Source organism: Ambystoma mexicanum, chromosome 13 (genome assembly GCF_040938575.1).
Source record: "Ambystoma mexicanum isolate Mex_15411 chromosome 13, UKY_AmexF1_1, whole genome shotgun sequence".
Classification (NCBI taxonomy): domain Eukaryota; kingdom Metazoa; phylum Chordata; class Amphibia; order Caudata; family Ambystomatidae; genus Ambystoma; species Ambystoma mexicanum.
This window is the reverse complement of record NC_090938.1, coordinates 480762398-480782839: the sequence shown is the minus strand read 5'-3', so window position 1 is coordinate 480782839 and position 20442 is coordinate 480762398. Positions and strand designations below refer to the sequence as shown.

At 44.8% G+C, this 20442-nt stretch overlaps 1 protein-coding gene across 3 annotated transcripts in view; it reads left to right on the top strand.

The window, feature by feature from the left end:
* KCNH6 (potassium voltage-gated channel subfamily H member 6) overlaps positions 1-20442 on the top strand; it is a 1027260-nt gene that overhangs the window by 774853 nt on the left and 231965 nt on the right. For all 3 annotated transcript variants that reach the window (XM_069634128.1, XM_069634127.1, XM_069634129.1), the window contains one exon: positions 17201-17626. In XM_069634128.1, the coding sequence (XP_069490229.1) occupies positions 17201-17626 (426 nt within the window). The remainder of the gene's footprint in view (positions 1-17200; positions 17627-20442) is intronic.

The following is a 20442-nucleotide window of genomic DNA, read 5'->3' as shown; positions in this document are numbered from 1 at the left end:
AACACCTGACCAGTTCCTTCTACGAAACTCCTGCTGGAGGATGGCCCAAACAAAAAACACCAAATTCCCTTCCTACATATGCTGGCGTCTTACCAGGATTTAGGGGCTTGTTACAGTTTCCCTGGTCTGGAAAAAATGCCGGTAATTCTGGTACCGGTATTTTCTCTGGACCAGGTAAAACATAACCTGCCAGGAGCTGAGTCCCCTATCAGCAAATAAATGCCAGAACCTCCAGCAATCCCATCCCGTCCATGGAATGGGAACTTACTGCCGTCATTTCCGCCACCGGTAATATCCTGCTAATACCGCGATATAAGGCGGCAGAAAGTTTAAGGCTTATTTGCCGGTATCCTGCCGGAATTACAGGCGGGATACTGGCAAAACTGAAATTAGGGCCTTAGTCCCCAAGTCTGCAGTCCCTGTTTAACTCATGACCTGAACTGAGGGCTGTCCATTCAAAGCCCCATTTACTTAAGTTTCCGATTCCGTGTAACACTGCATGTGTTTTTGTGCAAATTTTTTTACCGCCTGTTTTTAAATTATTTTTTTGTGATTTTTTGCTACAAATTGCAGAGGGAAAGCTCGCCTCCCTCTCCCCGTCCCTTATTGCCTTACCCAAACCTCTCTCCTGCATTTTGTGGCAACAGTTTGGTTAAAAAAAAAAAAGTACAATAAAATAAAATCGGTTGTGACTTTGTTGCGCTAAATGGCCGGATGCCGCATGCACGTAACGTGAAATTACGTGAGAAAACGTGATAGACAATACGCATTAAACAAATATTCTTCAACAGTCTTGAGTCACCCTCAAGGGCAGTGCAGCACCAACATGCTACCCTCTCACACGGCAGGTGGCGCTAGGCAAAAAGAGCTGGCGGTCCAGGCTTGGATTGCTCTTAAACTCTTATGGTGAGACCCCAAGTGGCGTACAAAAAAAAACAAAGGGGTGGGGGAAACCCTCAACCAAAAGCTCACTTGATGGTCCGCACACCACTCCACGTTCAGAGGAGGTTGCCTAGGATTGCACTGCTGAACTCTCCTTGTGGGCGGGACCAAGCATAGAATCAACTAGATGGATGCCACTGAGAGCAAATGACTGACACCCCCTTGAGTGGCCCACGGTATATACATAATTAGGCCACGTTTGCATTCCGCTCTTGGATTTCTTAAATGTGGGTTCGAAAATGGTAGGATGGGCAAACATCCTACGGGACAGCATAGCATCCAGTCATCTTATTGGCTGCCAGAGACATCCACAATGCCCTGGGAAATATCAGAGGGCCTTGAAACAATTGCAAGACTGAGAATGCAGCCAATGAAGGATGTGTTTATTTGTGTATATATGACTGCAGAGCTATATAGAACCACATGACAGCAAAGGACCGATTCACAGAGCAGAAGGGTGCATGAAGGGTGTCCATTGGTCTGTGTAGTGCAACGTCTTGTGTGGGCCGAGCGCACTCTTGCATAGCTGTAGTGGTGAGCGACTAAATCCCACAGGATCTTGTTAGACCACCCCATGGTGGACATGGATTGCTGAGACATGTCTAGAACAACTGTCCTTCAAACTCCTTAGAAGCATCTATGCTCTCATTGATACCAGTAAGAATTATATAGTGGAGCACTTCCTACCCACCTGCATCGTCCAACAGAGGATAAGGCCTGCATCCCAGGACCACACCGAGAGCAGTACTTGGCATGTGAACAGGCTGTTCCAGGGTAAGATCCAGCCATTGCAGATGTTTATGAAATGTTGATCTTGATTCTAAAAGCTTTATGGCAGGGGTCTGCAACCTTTGGCTCTCCAGTTTTTCCGGACTATAACTCCCATCACCTGTAGCTTGTATAGTCAATGGAGCTGATCATGGGAGTCGTAGTGCAAAAACATCTGGGGAGTCGCAGGTTGCAGACCTATGATTTATGGCATCAATGGGCATCCAATCGGTTATTTGGACTCTCCATTGATCTAGGACTGAACGACAAATCAATCACAGTATCCCTAGGAACATGTCCAGATTTTCACTCTGTACAATTAGAATGTGTGTCTTGCAGGCAAGTTGTCAGCTGTAGAGCCTGGAGACATGAGTTCTAATCCCTGCTTTCCAGCTGCATCCAGATGCGTAATCCTAGGTGAACCGCTTTGCTTTCATGTGCCACACTTCCCTGATCGGCAAACATTGTGAGTAGGAAGAAATTGTGAACTCCCCAGTGTTGAGCACTATGCTAAAGGAAATGAGAACCGGATTTGTAATCCTGTGTACCCCCGCAGAAAGGGTCAATGGTTGTGGAAATCTGCAGCGAATAATTATAAGCCGCTATTGTGACATAGAGGTGAACGTGGGGCCACATTGAGTATCAACTGATTAAACACCAATGCCTGTCACCTTATTTCTGATAACATGTTTTGTTAATTGTAGTTTTTTATTTATATGATGCTTTCCCCAATTGTTATTATAACCCAACCAAGTTGATGCTCTTTTATTGACCTCGGAAGAATGAAAGGCTGAGCTGGTTTTGCCGGGATTCGAACTTGTGACCAGCAGACCACACACAGATCTTAGCAGCGATGACTCAGCCCGCTTGTTTGGGTGTCAATTTAACATCAATTTGGGAAATTTCATTTCATGTCAGTGTTGAGCTATAAATTAAATCACCACAAGTAATTTTGACCCGAGCCTGTATCCAATGTGTCTGCTCATTGTGCCTTCCCATTTTGTAGACCTCCACAGACACCACTAGATCCAGGTACTGTGAGGGGTCAGTAATGCGAAGAAGACAATTGTTTGAAGATTTATCAACATATGCCATTTTATTCTTCAAAGAAATATGATAAAAAATGTGTCACTATCCCAACTCTTCTGAGGATTTCCCTGCCTAACCAAAGCTAAGGGCAAACACTCTAACAAAGGATAACTGGCCCTCAAACTAAGCAACAAATACACAAGAAAATATATGGAAATACACATAGCATGAAAACCATTCACAGTCTCTGAATACCCTTTCAATGGGCTGGGTGATTTCCCTTCCCCAGGATTCAAGCTCAAATCTGTTACTGTTCAACCAAAGGTCTCCAATCAGTTTTTGATGTTTAAAGTCAATGTAAATGTTTGTTCACCAAAGTTCCAATGGTAGCAAATCTCTTCTCATTGATGAAATATCCACTTTCCACTTCCACCAAATAGCACAAATGGTAATGCCAGCCATGATGCTTTGTCACCTCTTAAAGAAGACTTGCCACAGTGGAAAAGAAATGCAATATCCACAACGGTCAGTGATACACAGTTCTTGGTTAACAATTAGTAGTTCCTTAGATACAGTTTTACTTGATTCACGATGAGAACAGTCACCTTTGTCTCACAGTACTCCGCCTAGACTACTATAATGTTGTATCTACTGACAAGCAGATATACCAGTACAGCTTCAGTACTTTGGACTACTACCAGAGCTTCAGTAATTTTTACTTCTAGTCAGGCTTCAACAAGACATACTTCAAACTACTTTAACAACTTCAAGTAGGCAAGGCACTCTTCCTCTGAATAACTCTCTGCAAAAGGGGCAGCCTCTTCGCCTCTCTTGTCTGTCTGCCACAATAATAAACTGGGTTTGCCTTTAAGACTCTCTTCTCCCTGTCTTCCACAATCTCTGGCGCTACAGGTTGTGTCAACTTCAAAATAGTCTTTACAAGCAGTAAGTTTCCCTTCCCCAACTGTACCTGCACCTTTCTGCCAGTTGTCAGCCCATGAAATTACCCAGAAGCATTGGTGCCACTCTCATAGCTTCAGGTAATGCTTTCACACTTGTATCTTAGGCCAATTTACTGTTATTAACTTCAAAGTACAATTAGATTGCTCTTTAACTCTGTGAAAGGTTGGTTTCACTATTAAAATGGGGAGACTCTTTGGCGTGGGCAATGCTTGTTCTCTTCTTGAGTAGTTTATACACTTAGTTTCTTCTAAATGAAAGGTATGGTAGAGTAAAGAATAGGATTCAGTCCTTCCTTAGAAATCACAATTAGGCACACACAACCACTTCTTGATGTAGTTTTTGTCAGCGTTCCGTATGATTCCTCTTTTTATTGTCATAGATCTGGTGTACACAGGAAGAAACATTCCAGACTACCTAGTAGATTTACCAGTATACGTAAGAATTCGGGATTCTCAGTAAACCCTCTGAACCCTTGTTCGTCCATGTTTACGCGTTCCTTCAGAGAACGCTAAGGGTTGCCCTGGAAATGCTGGATTCCTTTGCATACACATAGGCAGTGAAGCCTACGATGGAGCGTTGTGCGTGCGGTCAGCTGATCTGTATATTAACTCCGCCCCCGCTGCCCAGCGTTGCTTCTGAATTTGTAAAATTCCAAGCTTTGTAGTTTGTTACCTTGTTATCCAGTTCTTCGATCCCCTGGTCTGCTCTTTGACTTCCCTTGCCTCGTTCTTTGTCATTGCTTACTTGGTATCTGTTGTTGACCCTGAACGTCTACGGACTGCATTCGCCTCATCCCTCACGTCTTACCTGCCTACTGCCAAACCGGAACGTCTACTGGACTGCATTCGCCTCATCCTTCACGTCTTACCTGCCTGCTGCCAAACCAGAACGTCTACTGGACTGCATTCTCCTCATCCCTCATCTCTTACCTGCCTGCTTCCAAACTGGAACGTCTACTGGACTGCATTCACCTCATCCCTCATGTCTTACCTGCCTGCTGCCAAACCGGAACATCTACTGGACTGCATTCGCCTCATCCCTCACGTCTTACTTGCCTGCTGTCAAACTGTAATGTCTATTTGACTGCATTCGCCTCATCCCTTATGTCTCACCTGCCTGTTGCCAAACCGGAACGTTACTGGACTATCTTTCTACATTTGGCTGTTCCCCGTTAATCGTTTGTGCTCTTGAAACTCTGTATGGACTGCTTCATCTCCAGGCCATCGTCACGTCTTCCTTCTTTTTTGGCCCAAAGACTCTAAGGTAATAAAAAGACATTAGCGCAACGGCGCAAGGATCAAAGACTTCTTTAGGCGTCCTAATGCCGGCGGGAATAGGAAACAAGACTTTGTGTTCCCAGGACTACCACTTAAGTACAGCAATCTCTTCTTCAGAATTCCTCCAGAACAATCATTGGTAAGCACATAACTGCCTGGTTCTTCCTTTTCGTACTATCTTGTACTAATGGTAATAGCTACCTCTCTTGTTTCAGGATACTCACCAATCTAGCTTGGGACTTATCAGTTCCAGCTTCCATTCCTTGCTTGTGAGTATCTGTTCATCACCTTGCTTAGTTATTTCGTTGTCTTGAGTCATATTTGAATACTTCGTTACTTTCTCTTGCAGCCAGCTGTCTGGGTACCAGGGTGTACCAAATATTTCCAGGCAATACTCGCCTCAATCTATCCTTTCGTACTCTTGAGGGGTGTATTGTCAGAAAGACTCAATTGCATCACAAAGTGTCAAGCCACCACTGCTGGATTTAGTCCTTGGGCCCTAACATATTCAGAAGCCTATAAAATGGAAGAAGCCGCTGATCATTTGGCGGCTTTGTCCAAGGTGGTGGCTGACCTCAGGGCCGACATGACAGCAGCACATGATGCTACCCAACGTCGTATCAATGAGTTACATGCTGGCTTGCAGTCAGGGGCTGGAGCAGCTATTCCTGGTGCGGATTCTGCTGCAGGAAGGGCTCCATCGAGGACTGAATCAGGCCCTGTCTACATGGCAGCACATTTTCCCTTGGCTCCTCCAGAAAGGTTCCTAAGGGATCCTAAGACCTTTCGAACGTTCATTTATCAGTGCTGTTTACATTTCTTGTGTAGGCCTGCCTGCTTTCCGGATGCTAATACAAAGGCAGGCTTTGTTTTTGTCTAACCTTGGGGGTAATGCTGCAGTATGGGCCAATCCCCTGCTGCAACAAAGTAGCCCACTACTTTATGATTGTGAAGCACTGATTACGGCAATGACCCGTGTCTTGATACCAGATGTAAATCATAGGCTACGGACCTGGAATTGCTTACCTTTCAACAGAAAAACAGTTCCCTTTTGGATTATTTGGCCAAATTCAATCAGCTAGTTGCCGAAACAGATTGGCCAGATGAAAAGAAAGCTGCTTTGTTCTATAAAGGTGTATCGGATGGTTTGAAGGACGTTTTAGCAACAGTACCGGTTGTGCCTAGTGGTTTCCCAGAACTGGTTGATCTTGTGTTGCAAATTGCCGCCCGCAAGGCAGAACGAAAGGGCGAACAAAGAACCACCTTAGCCGTCCCACCTGTGTTGACACCTGTTTCAACATCCGAGCCTATGCAGATTGGTGCCATTCGAGGCCCACTTACCCCCACAGAAATAGAGCTTCGAAGGGCCAATCATTTATGCTTCTACTGTGGGTCGTCAGATCATTTCTTGAAGCTTTGTCCCAAGAAACCTAAGAAGGCACGAAACGCCAAAGCTCAACAATAGATGGGGTCCCTTTGTCGAGTCAGGTTGTCATCAAATCCAGATCCTCGGTTCCCTTCTTGGTGTTGGCTACCTTGTCTTGTCCATCTGAGAAACCCTGGTCGATTGAACCCATTCTTCATTCAGGTGCAACCGGAAATTATGTGGACGCTCAATATGTTCATGATCATTCCATTCCATTGCTTACAAAGAAAACACCACAGTTAGTTAATGCAGTGGACGGTACATCTCTGATCTCTGGTCTGGTGACGGAATAAACCATTAACCTTTTGTTATCAATTGGTAACACACATTCAGACGTCATCCATTTTGATGTCATTTCAGCTCCACAACTCAAGCTGATTCTGGGACTGACCTGGTTAACTAAACACAATCCCATCATCGACTGGGTGTCACGTTCTGTTGAATTTACCTCGGATCAATGTCAGGAGTCTTGTCATGTATCTACGGTTGAATCAGGAAATCCTAGTTCCATGCTCCTGGATGCAGCTTCTACTATTGGGGCTATCACTACAGTGCTCCTTCCTGAAGAATATGATTCTTTCATGGATGTTTTTGATAAAAAGGCGACAGAAAAGCTACCTCTGCATCGTCCCTATGATTGCCCGATTGAACTACTGGCAGAGGCCTGTATTCCTTCTGGTAGAATATATTCACTCACGCAAAAGGAGGACATGGTGCTAAAAGAGCACTTAGACCAAGCACTAAGTACGGGATTCATTCGTCCCTCTAGGTCTCCAGCAGCATCACCTCTTTTTTTTGTTCCCAAAAAAGAGGGAGACCTACGCCCCTGTATCGATTACAGAGAACTGAATGCAATCACAGTCTGGAATCAGTATCCAATTCCTTTGATTTCAGCCCTGTTGGATCAACTGGGTTCTTCCAGGTTTTTTACCAAACTGGATTTAAGGGGAGTTTATAATCTGGTGAGAATCAAAGAAGGTGACGAATGGAAGACAGCTTTTAAGACAAAGTACGGTCTTTTTGAATATTTGGTCGTGCCTTTTGGCTTATGTATTCAGCTTATGTAATGCCCCAGTTACATTCCAGTATTTCATAAATGATGTTTTCAAGGATTTACTGGGCCGGTTCATGGTTGTCTATCTTGACGATATTCTCATTTATTCCTCTACCTACAAAGAACATGTTCAACACGTCTCCACTGTTTTACAGAGACTGCGTGAAAATAGTCTCTATGCTAAATTGGAGAAGTGTGTCTTTCATGCTGATCAGGTGGAATTCTTAGGATACAAAATCACCATTGAGGGTATTAAAATGAGCAATAATAAGGTTAAAGCGATCTTGGACTGGCCTGTCCCAACTAATGTAAAATCCCTTCAATCCTTTTTAGGGTTTGCAAACTTTTACAGGCGGTTCATCCACTCCTTTTCTGCTATCGCAGCTCCCTTGACTACACTAACCAGCTCCAAGAATCACTTTGTATGGACTGATCAAGCCAAAGAAGCATTTGACACGCTTAAGTCCACGTTTACTTCAGCCCCGGTGCTCCAGCATCCGGACCAAAAGCGTCAATTTGTTGTTGAGGCCGATGCTTCTGATGAAGCCAAGTATGTGAGGACACAGGTCTTCTACATCCCGTGGCCTATCATTCCAGAAAATCTACCAAGTATGAGATGAATTATACTATCGCTGAACGTGAACTTCTCGCAATACGTGATGCATTCCTGTTGTGGAGACACCATCTATTGGGTACTATTGCTCCGGTACAGGTTTTCACCGACCACCGTAATCTTCTTGCTCTTAAATCAGTACGCTGTACCACCACCCGCCACCCACGTTGGCATGAATTCTTTTCAATGCACAACTTACAAATCACTTACCGTCCAGGCAGTTTGAATTCTAAGGCAGATGCATTGTCCAGATTGAATGAAGGTGGACAGACGCCTGTCTGGGAAGGGAAGGTATTACAGCCGTCGTTTGTCATTTGTTCTTGTACTGTTGACTCTTCTTTGAAGGGTTCGATTCAATCCTGGATGGCAACTAATCCTCCAGAACTCCATGACTATAAGATGGAAATCACCCACTCAATGCCATATGTACAATATGTACAAGGGCGGCTTTATCTTCCCCCTGTAACCCGTGTGTTGGCTCTCCAGTGGTGTCATGATGCCTTAATGGCCGCACATCCGGGTAGACGAAAGACTCTCGAGTTACTAAAACGATGGGCATTCTGGCCTACTATGACTAAGGATGTGTCGGATTACATCAGGAATTGTGCTATTTGTGCTCAGTGCAAAGGTACGCCGTCCAAACCAATGGGATTGATTCATCCCATGACTGTCCCAAAGAAACCTTGGCTAATGATTTCGATGGACTTTGTGGTAGAATTACCTCTTGTCAGAGGCTATGATACCATATGGGTGGTCATAGACTATTTTTCTAAGATGGCCTTGTTCGTACCTTGCCAAGGCCTGCCTTCTGTCCTAGTGGAATTGTTCTTGAAGTACGTGTTTCGTTATTTTGGCCTGTCAGAAATCATCATCACTGATCGAGGTTCACAGTTTACCTCCCGGTTCTGGCGTCATCTCGTCACTGCCTTGGGTATTGATGGACGTTACTCCACGGCCTATCACCCTAAACTGATGGGCAGACAGAAAGGGCGAATGCCACTATGGAACAATTCTTATGATGTCTAATCGCTCAACATCAAGAGGCATGGTTAAATGTTTTGGAAGCAGCAGAATAGGCGTACAATAATTCAGTCCATTCGTCTACTGGCATAATTCCCTTCTTTGCCCTTTATGGTCTACATCCCAGGTCGTTTCCTGGTGATGTTATTCCTACCACTGACAATCCGGCAGCTCAAGACTGCATTCGCGAATTCATTTTCCTGAGGGAGACGGTCTCTGATCACTTGGAGGCCGTGCAACAACAAGCTAAACTCTATGCTGACAAGCACCGGACTCCTGCCCCCGATTATCAACCCGGAATGCTGGTCTGGTTGGCTTCTAAGAACCTCCATTTGCCTGGTCGTAGATGTGTGGCACCTCGTTTTGTGGGTTCCTTTCCTATTAAGGATGTGCTCAAACCTTTGGTAGCCCGTTTAGAGTTGCCTTCCCAGTGGAAGATACATCCAGTCTTTCATGTTTCCCTTTTGAAACCATGCCCTGCAGGTACCCGCCTCCCTTCTCGTCCAGCACCAGTAATGGTCAAAGGTGTGGAGGAGTACGAGGTTAAAGCTATTCTGGATACGAAGAAGATACGTGGGGTTCGTCATTTTCTCATTGACTGGAAAGGATACGGTCCAGAGGAGCATACATGGGAACCTGAGTCAAATGTACATGCTCCTCTCCTCATGTCCAGGTTCTTGGCCTCTCACTCCGGGGATCCTTCTTTGGGGGAGGAAACTGTCAGGGTTCCGTTTGTTTCCTCTTTTTTTTGTCATAGATCTGGTGTACACAGGAAGAAACATTCCCGACTCTCCAGTAGATTTACCAGTATACGTAGGAATTCGGGATTCTCAGTAAACCCTCGGAACCCTTGTTCGTCCACGTTTACGTGTTCCTTCAAAGAATGCTATGGCTTGCCCTGGAAATGCTGGCGTCCTTTGCACACACGTAGGCAGTTAACTCTGCCCCCACTGCACGGCGTTGCTTCTGAATTTGTAAAATTCCAAGCTTTGTATTTTGTTACCTTGTTATCCAGTTCTTCGATCCCCTGGTCTGCTCTTTGACTTCCCTTGCCTCGTTCTTTGTCATTGCTTACTTGGTATCTGCTGTTGACCCGGAACGTCTACGAACTGCATTCGCCTCATCCCTCACATCTTAACTGCCTGCTGCCAAACCGGAACATCTACTGGACTGCATTTGCCTCATCCCTCACATCTTACCTGCCTGCTGCCAAACCGGAATGTCTACTGGACTGCATTCGCCTCATCCCTCACGTTTTACCTGCCTGCTGCCAAAAATGGAATGTCTACTGCACTGCATTCACCTCATCCCTCACGTCTTACCTGCCTGCTGCCAAACTGAAACGTCTACTGGACTGCATTCGCCTCATCCCTCACTTCTTACCTGCCTGCTGCCAAACCGGAACGTCTACTGGACAGAATTCGCCTCATCCCTCAAGTCTTACCTGCCTGTTGCCAAACCGGAACATTACTGGACTGTCTTTCTTCATTTGGCTGTTCCCCGTTAATCGTTGGTGCTCTTGGAACTCTGTATGGCCTGCTTCATCTCCAGACCATCGTCACGTCTTCCTTCTTTTTCGGCCCAAAGACTCTAAGGAAATAAAAGGACATTAGCGCAATGGTGCAAGGATCAAATACTTCTTTAGGCATCCTCGTGCCGGTGGGAATAGGAAACAAGACTTTGGCCCTCATTCCGAGGTTGGTGCTAGTCATGGCGCTATTAGCGCCATGACTAGCACCAATATCGTTACCGCCACCGACTTGGTGGTATGGGGACTTACTGGTCTATTCCGACCTTTGCGGGACCGGTAAGTCCCCATTTGAAAGGCCATTCCCATTTGAGCCCCCAAAGGGCTCAATGGGAAGGGGGAAGGCGTCAATAACGGTACTGCAAATTGCGGTACCGTTATTGACCCCGGTATCCCTTTGCGGGTCCCGTCCATAACGCCTGATAAAACAAGGCGTTAAGGGAGGGACCCGCAAAGGGACCTCGGACTAGGGCACAAAGGGATTACCGGCACCAGTGTCATTACCGGTGCCCGGTATCCCTTTTGCGCCCAGGTCGTAATGACCCCTTTGTGTTCCCAGTACTAGCACTTAAGTACGGCAATCTCTTCTTCAGAATTCCTCCAGAGCAATCATTGGTAAGCACACAACTGCCTGGTTATTCCTTTTCTTACTATCTTGTACTAATGGTAATAGCTAGCTCTCTTGTTTCAGGATACTCACCAATCTAGCTTGGGACCTATCAGTTCCAGCTTCCATTCCTTGCTTGTGAGTATCTGTTCATCACCTTGCTTAGTTATTTCGTTGTCTTGAGTCATATTTTAATACTTCATTACTTTCTCTTGCAGCCAGCTGTCTGGGTACCAGGGTGTACCAAATATTCTCACCTCAATCTGTCCTTTCGTACTCTTGAGGGGTATATTGTCAGAAAGACTCAATTGCATCACGACGTGTCAAGTCACCACTGCTGGATTTATTCCTTGGGCCCTAACAGTTTTCAAGGTTTAAAGATTGGTATAGAATGGTATTCCTGTGGGAAAGTGAAGGATAGAGTTCAGTCCTCCCTTGGGAATCACAATTAGGCACATGCAACATGCAACCATGCCTTGATGTAATTTCCACAAGTTAAAGGTTTCAACAATGGTATTGTCGAGGTTAGGTATTTGGTAATGGACTTCACAGTGTTCACTCTTCCTAATTAGTGACATGCGAAAACTCGTTTAGACAGTAACAGTCTTTTAATGATTGAACCATGGATTTTAGCAGCGTTAGCTTTTTACACGAGTAAAAGGGACTTTCAGATTACACATAAGTGCTACATTTCCATTGTTCCAGTATTTCAATTTCAACTTCAACGAACAACTTCAACTTGCTTTAAACCATACACGAGTGAATATGGAACTGGATGCTGTTGAAAGCAATGCTCGTGGAAGGTATTAGAATGCCGTACTTCACTCACCGGCTCACTGCTTTCCTGAATTCTGTCACAACTTCTACTGCTTCTGGCTTCCTCTGTGAAGGTGTCTCCGGTCTGGCTACATGTTTCTGGAGCCCCTTTCGCTTCTGAGACCCACGGCTTGACAACTGCTCCTCGTCTTGGTCTCCAGCACATTCGGTGCCTGGCAACCACAGCAATAAGGCTCACATGGGGAACGACAGCTCTCTTGCATGCCTTCAGCTGTGCAGCCTCTGCAATTCAGAGTTTGGGGGAACAGGACCCTCTCAGAACAAACAGGGGAAATCTGCTGTCTCCATGTTCCGACGTCCCTCTTGTTCTCCCACTTCTGCTGGATTTGCCAGCCTTGTGCCTTCTTCCTTCTGATAAAACTGCTACAGCTTGCATTCCAGTCACAGTTCAAGCTCCTTCCACTCCTTCCAATTGCCTGCACCTACATAAGGCCATGCAACCTCTCCCAGAGAAACCTGAAACTTCGTTCCAGACTTCCTAAAATGTATGAACCTCTAGCCAAATCACTCTATCCCATCTCTAATAACGCTCCCAGAAACTTAAGAGACCTTCAGCCCATTACCACAACCTCTCTTCGTAAAATAACTAACATCCAGCATCCACTCCAGCTCAACAGCTGACTCACTCGAGGCCCTACTACTCACCCAAGACACCACCACAACTCCTTAGTACCTCCAATGGTGGCTACACAAACTGGTATAAGAGGAGCTTTAATAAACGCCCGCTCCATGGTGGCACATGCCACAGAAATAGCCGACCTACTAACAGAAAGAATTGACCTCCTCACCATAACTGAATCTTGGCTTCATTCAGCAGCTGGCCCAGCGATTATGCTAGTCATCCCTGAGGACTACACCCTCTTAAGAGCAGACCGCACCACATCCTGAGGCGGCGGCCTTGCCATAATTGCTAAAACCTGCCTAGCATTGAGACTCACGCCTCCACCAAATGTAGACTCATGCGAAGCCCTGACTGCTAAACTGACCATCTCGGACACCCAGACCATATCCTTCCACCTCATTTATAGACCCCCAGGCCGTCTAGGTTCCTTTGAAGAAGATATCACCAATATCTTATCTAATAACCTCAAAAATACCACACCATGCCTTCTCCTAGGAGACCTTAACCTAGGCTTCAAAGACCCCTCGGATCCTAACACCTCGCAGATCAACGACTCCCTTGAGGAATTAGGGTTTACCCAAAAGGTAACTGGTGCCACCCATACCAAAGGCAGAACCCTTGACTGGATAGCGGAGCATTACTGCCAGACTACCATCACCTCTATAATACCCGTGCCTTGGTCTGACCACCATCTGATTTCCTTCTCTTTAGAAGCCACAACCCCCCAACTCTCCGACAGTATAGCTCCTGCCATCCCCACTAGAGTTATAAAGTACATTACAGCTGACAAACTGATTCCATTAATCCTTCCTATTCTTAATTCTCACCCTGCCCTCACAGACCCATTCAAATTGATTGAAGAGTATAACAAAGTAATGCTATCTGCTATTGACACTATAGCACCGCTGAAAATTAGAAAGTGCAAACAGAAGAAACATGTGAATACATGTTTCTCCCCTCACCTAAAAGCTATTAGACTAGAGAAGCGCAAATGCGAACAAATTTGGAGACTAGATCTGTCCGACACAAACAAAAATAACCTCATTAAATTAGCCTCACTCTACAAAAAAGAAATAATCCTTGCCAAACAAGAATCTTACAACCTACGCATCTCCCAAGCCAAAGAACTGTTTACTATTCTTAAAGAAATAGAAACACCTATCCAAGCCCCTGACACCTGCCTTAAAGACAAAAACTGGTGCACGAGTATTCAGAGCGCCCTAGCCAACAAGATAACAACCCTCCAGGCGAAGATGAAAAATAAAAATAACTCTCTCCTCCATGCTTCTAATCCCAATATAATCACTGCCTCTACGCCCCTGACCCCCTCACCTCACGCCCCTCACTTGTCATCTACACCCCGCTTCAACTTCAAGAAAGTATCCACTATAGAAGTTGAAAATGTTATCTTAACTCTTAAACCGTCCAACTGCCACGGCGATCCCTGCCCAGCACAAATTATAAAAGATGCAGCACGGGACCTCTCCCCTTTCATCACCAAGCTTAGAAATGCCTCCTTCTCCACAGGTATCAGTCCCAACAATCTGAAACAGTCGTGGGTCCTCCCACTTCTATAAAAACAAACACCTGACCCATCCATACCTATTAACTATCGCCCCATTACTACAGTTCCGTTCCTGTTGAAAATTCTAGACAAGGTGGCATATCTACAAATACAACAATACTTGGAATGTAACCACCTTCTAGGATTACGTCAATTAGGTTTTAGACCTCTACATGGAACGGAAACTGCACTGATCGACCTCAAAGCACAAATAGACACCCTGGGAGACAATGGCAAAACAGCACTTTTACTGTTACTTGATCTCTCAGCGCGTTCGACCTGGTCGACCACAAGACCCTCTGCCACCACTTAGATTCTGCCACAAACTTCTCAGAAGAAGCTATAGGATGGATCCAATCTTTCCTCAACAACAGAACAATGCGGGTCTTCTCATCCTCAGCAGCTGCCGACCCGATACCTATTACTTGCGGTGTGCCCCAGGGTTCCTGCATCTCGCCTACTCTGTACAACATCTTCACAAAACCCCTTTTTGATGATCTAGATGGCCTGGGTATCACCTACACTAATTATGCGGATGGTACACAGATCCTCATCCCGCTGATGGGAGAATACAACAAGGATTTGGCCTTTGTGAATAGAGTGTATCTCATCATCCAGGCATGCATGGCATCTCATGGTCTATGCCTGAATGATGACAAAACAGAACTCCTCATTGTCGGCACCACGGCCAACCTTAACAAACTAGGCCACCTCTACTCGAATTTCATAATAGACAATAACAACATCACAGTAGCTAAGGAAGTCAAAACCCTTGGATTCTACTTAGATTCTACTCTCACCTTCAAAAAACAAGTCAACTCCATGGCATCAGCTACTGCTTATACCTGTAAGCTAATTAGAGCAGCTAAGCCCTTCCTTTCACCTAACAACTGTATTACCCTAGCAAGAGCCCTTGTACTATTGAAATTGGATTATTGCAATGCCCTATATGCAGGGAGCAATAAATACATTACCAATAAGATTCAGATCCTACAAAACAATGCCCTGAGAGCAGCCCTAAATACTCCCAAGAAAGCCCACATGTCTGACCTTAGAAGATCCTTCAATTGGCTCTCCATAAAAGACAAAATCTTCCTAAAACAGTTTCCATGACACACAAATGCCTACACCAGGCCGCCCACAATACCTTACTTCCAGATTCTTGAAACAAGCCTCCAACTGCCCTTCTAGAACAGCCACCACTAACCTTCTCATAGTGCCCGGATTCAAACACATAAAAACAGGTGGACGTAGTTTCCCGGTTAAAGCCGCCCAGAACTGGAACTCACTCCCACCTACCTTAAGGGAAGACTTACCCTACCCACGCTTTAGATCCAACCTCATCCACTGGATCAAGGAAAACAACATCTGACCCTGACCATTCCCGACCCACACCATTTGCTACTGTCTGTAGTTATTGTATATAATGTTCTTGATGCTTTTGCATAATATCATCAAACTGCATGACGCCACACAGTATTGTACTCCTACGCACTGTAATGTAATGTTTTTTAACATATACTTTTACAGCATTGTAACCTAAGCTGAACAACCCTCTTTATGCTTTCTGTGCCCTAATACCTACGGGTCTGGCACGCATTATAAATAAAATAAACAAACAAACAAACCTTTTTTTGCCTCTGAGGTTCCTTCAGGTGTGGGCTGTTAAGCTTAATTGCCTGACTACTGCAACTTCATGCCTCTTCAGCCCCTCTTCATTCTCCTAGTATTTATGGGATTATGGGACTTGTAATCCCCTTCAACAAAGTTAGCTCTTTAGCTATTGAATTAGTTTTAAGGGCAGATTTATTTCCCTTCAACTCATTAAAGGATGAACCGCTAGAATTGGTTGTTACAGACGAAGACATTGGGTGTCAGGCATTTTCTCTAGATCCTTTTTCATTATACCTTTGGGAGTAAGGAGGGTGTTTTCCTGGTATACTTTGAAAGATCTTTCTGTCAATAAGGTTTGCTCAGATGTAACAGAATGTGTACCCCAGATCACAGATCGTATATTTGGGTCAGGGACATTATAATGGCAATCTGCCATTACCTGTTTCAGCAATCCAGAAAGGCACTTTCTTTCAGAGGACAAATACTGGGTCTCATCCCACAGAATCTCTTCACCACCCTGGGCCCTGTCTCCTCCCAGGTGGTCCTCCCGCAGTACACCATCCTCAAGGTCAGGGTCAGGAGCGTCTGCCTTTCCCTGGCCACCTGGGAGGAGACTTTAAGCAGGGTTTAATAGGATTCCTCACAGTACCCAATAAATCTGGCAACAACTTCAGCTGCCTGATGGGGCTTAATTCCTTGGCAGCTCTGTGCTTGTGGGGTTGATATCAGGTAATATTATCCCCACATATATGGTCGCCGTAAATAATATCGCCGGGAAAAGGTCGTGGCAATATTATATGGGTGTTCCATGCAATAATGTTGCCACAAAAAACGGCCATTTTTCGGCGATATTTTTGCATGGCGAGATTTTTGTGGCAACATTATTACATGGAACCGTGGGGTTGAGGTCTCAGTCTTATATTCCCCTGTTCCTTGGCTCATCCTCCAGTCATCACTCCTCCTGCCAGTGATCCTATTCTGAACATAGTTGAAGCTCCCACATTTGCAGTCAGAGGAAAACGCCTATGTGTTGTAACACAATATCCCTAAGAGTAAGAAACTGTGAAGTGAAAAGTCGATGTTTACAATGAACTGGTGCCCATCTCTTACCAATAACATATATGTTGGCATTGTGCCGTGAACAGGGGTGTACTCAAGAATTATGTTAGTTTCTTTCATGGTTTGTATGGAAAAGTCAGATGCCAACTATATGACAATATTGATGACTACAGCGATTGTCTCTTTAAAACCTAGTAAATGCATTTCTTTCATCTAATAAAAATGCCCCACCATATTTTTTGTTTCTCATTGCCTGTTCTCCTCGTCTTTATCACAGGTGCTTTCGTTAGGAGCGGACGTTCTACCAGAATACAAGCTGCAGGCTCCCAGGATCCACCGATGGACCATCCTGCACTACAGCCCTTTCAAGGCTGTCTGGGACTGGCTCATTCTACTCTTGGTTATTTACACGGCCGTCTTCACGCCGTACTCCGCTGCCTTCCTGCTCAACGACCAGGAGGAGGAGAAGACCTGGGAGTGCGGGTACTCGTGCAACCCCCTCAACATCGTCGACCTCATTGTGGACATCATGTTCATTGTGGACATTATCATCAACTTCAGAACCACGTACGTCAACGTCAACGATGAGGTGGTCAGCCACCCGGGCAAGATTGCCATCCATTACTTTAAGGGCTGGTTCCTTATTGATATGGTGGCTGCTATCCCTTTTGATTTGCTAATTTTCAGGACTGGTTCTGATGAGGTAAGCCAATTTACCCTTTATTAAAATTAATATATCTGATCTCCATAGGAAGGGACTGAATTCAATTCAATTTCCAATGTCAATTTTAACTAATGATTAACACATGTCAATATTGTGCTCCACAATCACTGGACTCGGGCTGCCTCATAATTAGATTTATATTCTTTCGTGGTTAGCATTATTTCACAGTTGAATATTTCTTTTTTTTTTTTTTTTTTTTACCTCTGCAAGGAAACTGACCATGACATTAAAGTCTGAATCTCACCGCAAACCCTTTTGTGTGTTTCATGCAAAGGGTTGATTTTTTTCATGGTTTCGATTCACTGCACCTGCTTTGTTGTGCTTGAAGGACAGTCATTATTACATTTGGATGCATTCATCGCCTGGTTTGAACACCCCCATCATTGTGTTTAGCGTACATTCAGTTCTGGATTTAGGATATTTATGGGACCGTTTCGATGCAATTACAGCTGAGACTGAAGAATATTCATTGTTGAGTATTTTGTCCGTTTATGGGGTTTGGGTCCTTCGTGGTGACGTTTGAGTAAATTCATTGTTGTGTTTGAGCGCCTTCATAGTTGGTTTTACGGCTTACTCATGGTTTGAACTGGGTTTATGTAGGTTAACTGTGGTACATTTTGAGTGGTTTTATAGGGCACAGAGAAGGAAAGGGGTCATCGGGTAGGTGAAGCAGCATTCAGTGCTAGGAGATACGCCTGGCTCGAGAACGCTGTAGGCTATCAAGCCCAACCTCCTCCTCAGGCGCACATGACGTGTACCTAATTACAGAAGGATCGCTGAGCAAATCAATGCACATTTTCAATATACTTACAAGACTTCAATGCCTGAAACGAGCGCAATTCCCACAGGACAAAAGCGCCAGCTCAGCAGAAAGGGGCATCTATGGTTTAAGGTAATACACTATTAATCCTGTATTTCTATATGTGTCTCTAACAGAAAGAATGTCCTGCGGTAGGGTTCCAGAGAGGAGCATGTTATTTGAGCTCTCCGCAGCTCTATTCCTGCTCAATGCAGTGTCCATAATTCACTGCATATGATCAGATGGTATGATAATACACAGCCTCCAGAATACTTAGCCGAACTGTACCTTGCATTGTACATTAACATTCACGCAGTACACAATGCGCATTCTGCAATGAATCACAGCGCACCATCTCGACCTGGCACATCCTGACAAGTACTATCCTATCGCCAGCCTTAATTTGCTGGCCATCTGCTGCGGTCTTGTAGCATCACACAGATTCATGAATGTGTACTGGCAGATGATCTTCCTGATAATAATCAGTGAGGGTTTTGTCCTGGCCGTGGGATTTAAAGTTGGCCTTTTTCCCATCAGTGAGACTGCCCTTGAAGCAGCAGATCAGGGGCTTTGTTCCCTCTTCTATCTGGCAGTTATCTCAGCAGCCTTCGACCTGGCGGACCATGGATATTAACCAACAGATCGCCTCCATGGGTCATCGAGGGGGCTTTCGCCCCCGGCTTTCCTTCTTTCTATTCGGTAGATCTCGAAATGTGGTTTTTGGCCCACGCTGTTCAGCTACTTCTGATATCCCGTGTGAAGTTCCTCAGGGTTTCCCCCATCTAACCCTTGCTTTTTAACTTACATATACACCCTCTCTTTAATATTATAAAAATGTGTGATATTGGATATTAGTCATATACTAATGACACTCAGCTTATTCTGAAACTCGAGCACTCTCTGTCCACCTGAATGCCTGCCTTTTATCCATCCCGATCTGGATGAAAACCATGGCTACAGCTGAATGAACCAAAGCCAGAAATGTGCATCCTTGGTCACCCATTGGTTACCAAGCAGCGTAACCTGGTTGTTCATTTGCTGACATCTTGGTTGGAGTTTCCATATCTTGTAGTCCAGTCATAAATCTTCTGGTCCTTTTGGACTCTCCTATCACTCTCCTCCCTCATATTCATCTGGATAATTCTTAAACAATTGCTCCCTTACTCCCTAATGAAGATCGAGCAGTGGTGGTGAGAGCTTTATTTAAATCCCACCTGGATTACTGCAATTCACTTCTTGCAGATCTCCCCAACTTGTATACCAACAAACTGCAAAATATTCCGGATGCAGCAGTTAGACTCGCTCTTGGCCTTAAAAGAGATTACCACGCGCCGGCTGGTTGGAGATCTCCACTTCATCTCTCCATTCTTACCTCCATCTCGATCAGCGAATAGAAATATTTCTACTGTTCCTAGGATACAAGGTTTCTCCCACAGAGATTGTTGCTTCTGCGTCTGGGATGCCAGATGGATGAACACGTTATTTGAGACCTTCAGGCAGGAGTGGAATCACCTTTTGTTCAGGAGACATTTTGAAGTCATTTGTTATTTTGGAGTGATAAGTGTCTGTGTCTGATAGATTCTCTCTGTAGTGTTCAACAGCACCAACGGAGAGTGATTTACGAATTATCTTACTCACTCACTATGTTTCTGCATTTATGGATCAACACTGTAACTCAATATATGCACATACACGCAATGCTCCTCTCTATTGCACGATTTACTCCTATCTGACTGTTGCCACTGATTCAACCAAGCCTGAAATTAAACACTCTGTCCTTCCATGGGTTTGCTCAATGTTTGGCACAGAACCTTTGTTGCTACAGGAACATGATTACCATCATAAACCTGGAACATCCTCTCTTCACATTTTCTATTTATTTATTTCCTTTTGGTATTTTCTGTACTGTGAACCAGAACATCATTGGATAGATGATGAAATAAATCCCGGCATGGAGGAGCCAGCATGTAGATGTAGATCAAGAGTTTGCAACCTT